This window comes from Argiope bruennichi, chromosome 2 (genome assembly GCF_947563725.1).
Source record: "Argiope bruennichi chromosome 2, qqArgBrue1.1, whole genome shotgun sequence".
NCBI classification, from domain to species: Eukaryota; Metazoa; Arthropoda; class Arachnida; order Araneae; family Araneidae; genus Argiope; species Argiope bruennichi.
In genome coordinates, this window is record NC_079152.1 from 65,068,246 (window position 1) to 65,072,551 (window position 4,306).

The window sequence follows — 4,306 nt, forward strand, 5'->3', positions numbered from 1 at the left end:
TTACTCCTTTTCAATTTCTTTGATAGGCGGGTACACTTTTATGATTGATTCAAAGAACTGCCGGGTAGTCGATTTAACCCCGGAGCGGTGACACCGCCTCCAAATGTATTCTGCTAAATAGCCGTCCATACCGTCTTTCACTCTTCTCGTTCCTTTCAGAGATCTCTTGCATGCTGCCCAAGTCCCCTCGATTGAATTCGTGTGGGCACCTGTATCCGGGTCCTTAAATGTAAGACTATGATTGACTGTCAGGTGCACAAATCCCTCTTTTGACGGACAATCGTACGACTTCCAGCAGTCAGACATTACTGTGGAACCCGGAATAACCCATTCTTTCAGTACCGAAAGCAAAGTTTCACTTGTTCGATCCTGTACCACAGTCATAAAACATTTGTTCGAATACCTTTCAACACCCCCAAAAGCCCATGCACCCTCAACCATCTTTCCCTTATTAAACTTTCGTTTCCCAAATTTTGATTCGTCAATCTCAACAATTTTACTCGGCCCCCCAACTGTAACACTTTCATTCACAAGCATACAAACACATACCTCCCTACAAAAACTCATCCAGTCTGTCGTTGTTTGCCTTGCGATATCGGCCTCTTCCGTAATAAATGAATGGGTACAACCCTTAACCCACATGGCCGTCGCCAATAAAATTGTCGACAGATCCATCCTAGAATTTGCAAACCATGAATTAGCCCGAATACTTAATTTGCAATAATGCCCTTGCCTTCTACAAACCCAATTAACACCATCACCCAGATCTTTCCTTTCTGTTAATATCATATCCTGCCCGCATTCAGCACACTTCCGTCCATCAGCAATTAAACCCATTTTCATGCACCATTCAACACACGCTTTCGCTCCCAAACGTTTTAAATCGAAAAAAAACATCAACTTAAGGGATTCCTCATATGTCACATTCATACCAGCCATATTGCACCACAAGAAAAATCGAAGACAGTAAGAAAATAAATACTTAACAAGACTTGGGGAAGACAAGCAGAAGAAATCTGAATAAATCCAATCCACGAAAAGCTGCCACCACTTGAGAAAGCGAAGAGAGAAAAGAAAGAAGACGGTACAAGACTTGAGGAGCAGCAGAAATTAAACGCTGCATTTTGACCTAATTGGTTGAAATTCAAAGTCATTTCAAACCTGATTGGTTAAAAATTACACCCCCGATTCGTCACCGCATTCTCTTAACAGGGTTGCCATACATTGGAAGCGTAGAGGAGTTGCCATATTGGCGACTTTAGCTATAAAATTTGGCGCGTACCCGTGACTAGAATCAACCCAAAATCTACCACACTCTAGACACAACTGGGGAAATTTTCACATTTATCAGTTAAATGCTGATTATCTAAAGTTGTTTTGACTGGCACTAAACATAATTTGGGCTTTTTTACAATTTCTGCTTGAGAGCTAACACTAGCCTTCAATAAATTATTACAATTGCTTTTTGGTAAAACATCACAAATCTTTGGTTTACAGCATTTTAAATGATTTGCAAAAGAGGATTTCTTGGAATAAAATTTTAAGCATACCTCACATTTTTTAGGATAAGTACTCTTAACGCGTTCTACACATTTATATTTTCTTAAATGCTTTGAAAATGATGACTTGGACATATAAGTTTTCCCACAATAATCACAAGTCTTTGAATATGAGAAATTTTGAGCACCTCCTCCAGTGATATTTATTTTTTTAAAATTTAGAGCCAAAACTATATCCGGCCTATTTTCTTCTTTACAATCATCTAGTAACACTGCAAATTTATTTGTTGTAGGAATACTGCAAATAACATTTTCATAGATATTTTTGTCACATTTTGAAAATTTTTTTTTTACTTATCTTAGTAATTCTTGCCTTTCCAAGTTTGTTAGAAGCACATGCTGGTCGACACTGGGCTGGGGAAATGCGAGCAGCTCCTGGTTCAGAGTGGACTGGAGATGTGCGAGCAGGTTCTGGTTCAGAGTGGACTGGAGATGTGCGAGTAGGTTCTGGTTCAGAGTGGACTGGAGATGTGCGAGCAGGTTCTGGTTCAGAGTGGACTGGAGATGTGCGAGCAGGTTCTGGTTCAGAGTGGACTGGAGATGTGCGAGCAGGTTCTGGTTCAGAGTGGACTGGAGATGTGCGAGCAGGTTCTGGTTTAGAGTGGACTGGAGATGTGCGAGCAGGTTCTGGTTTAGAGTGGACTGGGGATGTGCAAGCAGGTTTTGGTTTAGAGTGGACTGGGGATGTGCGAGCAGGTTCTGGTTCAGAGTGGGTTGGTAGAGTGCATGCAACAACTGACTGACTGCATGTTGGAAGAGAGGAAACAACAGCAGGTAGAAATGGTGGAACAACAGGTACATAAAATGGAGGATAGGACACAGCAACAGAATGGAATGGCAAGAACTGAACCATAGGCATATAAGAAACAATAGGTACAAGAAATTGAACATGACCAGTAGGAGGCACAGGCGGAGAGGCTGGGAGAGTAGGAGGCACAGGCGGAGAGGGTGGAAGAGAGCAAGAAGAGGTTGAGACTGCACAAGCTGAAACAGATGGCCGTGCCAAAGGCCAAGAAACAGGATGTTTAGACCAAGATGATAAAAATGTAGATTGCCTTGAGGAAGACAATGCAGGAAACTCAGTAGAATCCAAAATGAATTTAGGAGCAATTGATTGGCATTTTTGATCCTGCAAAAATTATATAAGAAAAATGAATAACAGATCTTTTAAAACAACTCTGGACATTAAAAATATCAATATAAATTATAAATAATCAGATAACAGATGCATTTATATATATATATATATATATACATACCTTTTGAGAAGCTGATGGAAAAGAAGAAACATATGAAGGAACTGGGTCAACAAAAGTTGGTACCTCGCAACAAGGCACAGCAGAACCAGAATGCTGTGGCCATGATGATAAAAATGAAGTCTGATCACAGGAAGGCAATGGAAGAAACTCCAAAGAATCCAAAATATATCCCGAGGTGATCAACTGGTAATTTTTCCTCTACAAAAGTTAAACATAAGTCAAAATAAATACAAATATTTTTCCAACTTTCATCAGTACTTAAAAAATATATATTATTATAAATTGCATATAAACAATAATATTCATACATACCTTTCGAGATGCATTATCTGAAGAAATGCATTTCTTTAAAAACCTACAGAAATAATTGGCCAAGCGAAGATCACCACTTTTATTAGGATGTAAACCATCTTTTCCCAGGAAACCAGACCAGGATGGCTTGTTAGAACTGCAAAAGATAAAAGCATCTTCATTATGGCACAACTTTTCTAATGCTTTATTTACAGCTTCAATCTTATGGTTTAAGATTTTTATATGTTCAACAGTTTTCCAGTAATCGTTTTCAAAGTAATTAAAATCTCTAGGAATGATACTGGAGAAAATAATTCTTGCCTTTGGATCGACTCGTAAAATCTCATTAGCCAGTGACCTATACTTTTGAAGTATTATTTCTACACTGTCAACTGATATGTTATTGGTGCCCACATGCACTAAAATCCAATCATAGTGTTTCTTTATTTTAGAAATTCTACTGGTTAACCTCTCAATGGTTGTTCCTCGGTAAGAAATAACATCCAAATCCTCAGATAAATGCGCTTCCAAGCGTTTAATCATCGAATCTCCAATCAAAAGAATATTCATTGTGGCACAGTTATATTGTTTCAACTTTTTTCTATACAGCAGAATACCGTCGATCAATCGTAAAGACTCAGCGCATTTAATTGCTATAGTTCAGCAGCTTTCTTGCTGTCTAATCCTCCAAGACCTCTCCGTCTCGAGTGCTTGCTTTTTTTATAGCCTTCCCACAGGAAGTGATGTCATTTACAGGAAGTGACGTAATCTTGGGAAAGTCCCAGAACTTTCTCCAAGTTTCAAGGAGAAACTGGTCTCGGTGATATAATCTAGAGTCTTCTAGAAGATTCCTTTCGACGCCAAGGTCGCCAACATTTGTCGCCAAGTTTCCCGCCAAGTCACCAACTTTTGTCGCCAAGACCGCCAACTTTAACGCCAAGATCGGCATGTCAGGGATACGTTTTTATCACTTCGTAACACTGCTCCCCCCTTCGAAGACTGCACGACCCGGGCAGTCTCATTACATAGAACTATGATCAGTGGCCCAGTACGGAGCCAGCCGATTAATGTGGATGACTTTTGCCTTGGCATTCGGCGACCTCCGTACTCTATAGATGACATCGTTTAATCTCTTGACAATAGTATAAGGTCCTTCCCAGTTCTGTTGTAACTTCGGACTCAGACCTCTCCGTCGCT

General features: G+C 39.8%; 1 protein-coding gene across 1 annotated transcript; it reads right to left on the reverse strand.

Moving 5' to 3' along the window:
- Positions 1–939, reverse strand: LOC129962208 (uncharacterized). Its single transcript, XM_056075948.1, has one exon. The coding sequence runs from the start codon at positions 937–939 to the stop codon at positions 1–3; it is 939 nt and encodes a 312-aa protein (XP_055931923.1).
- Positions 940–4,306: the final 3,367 nt, after the last annotated feature.

Coding starts and splice junctions, on each gene's coding strand:
- LOC129962208 (XM_056075948.1), bottom strand. CDS start 939: ATGGCTGGTATGAATGTGACATATGAGGAATCCCTTAAGTTGATGTTT.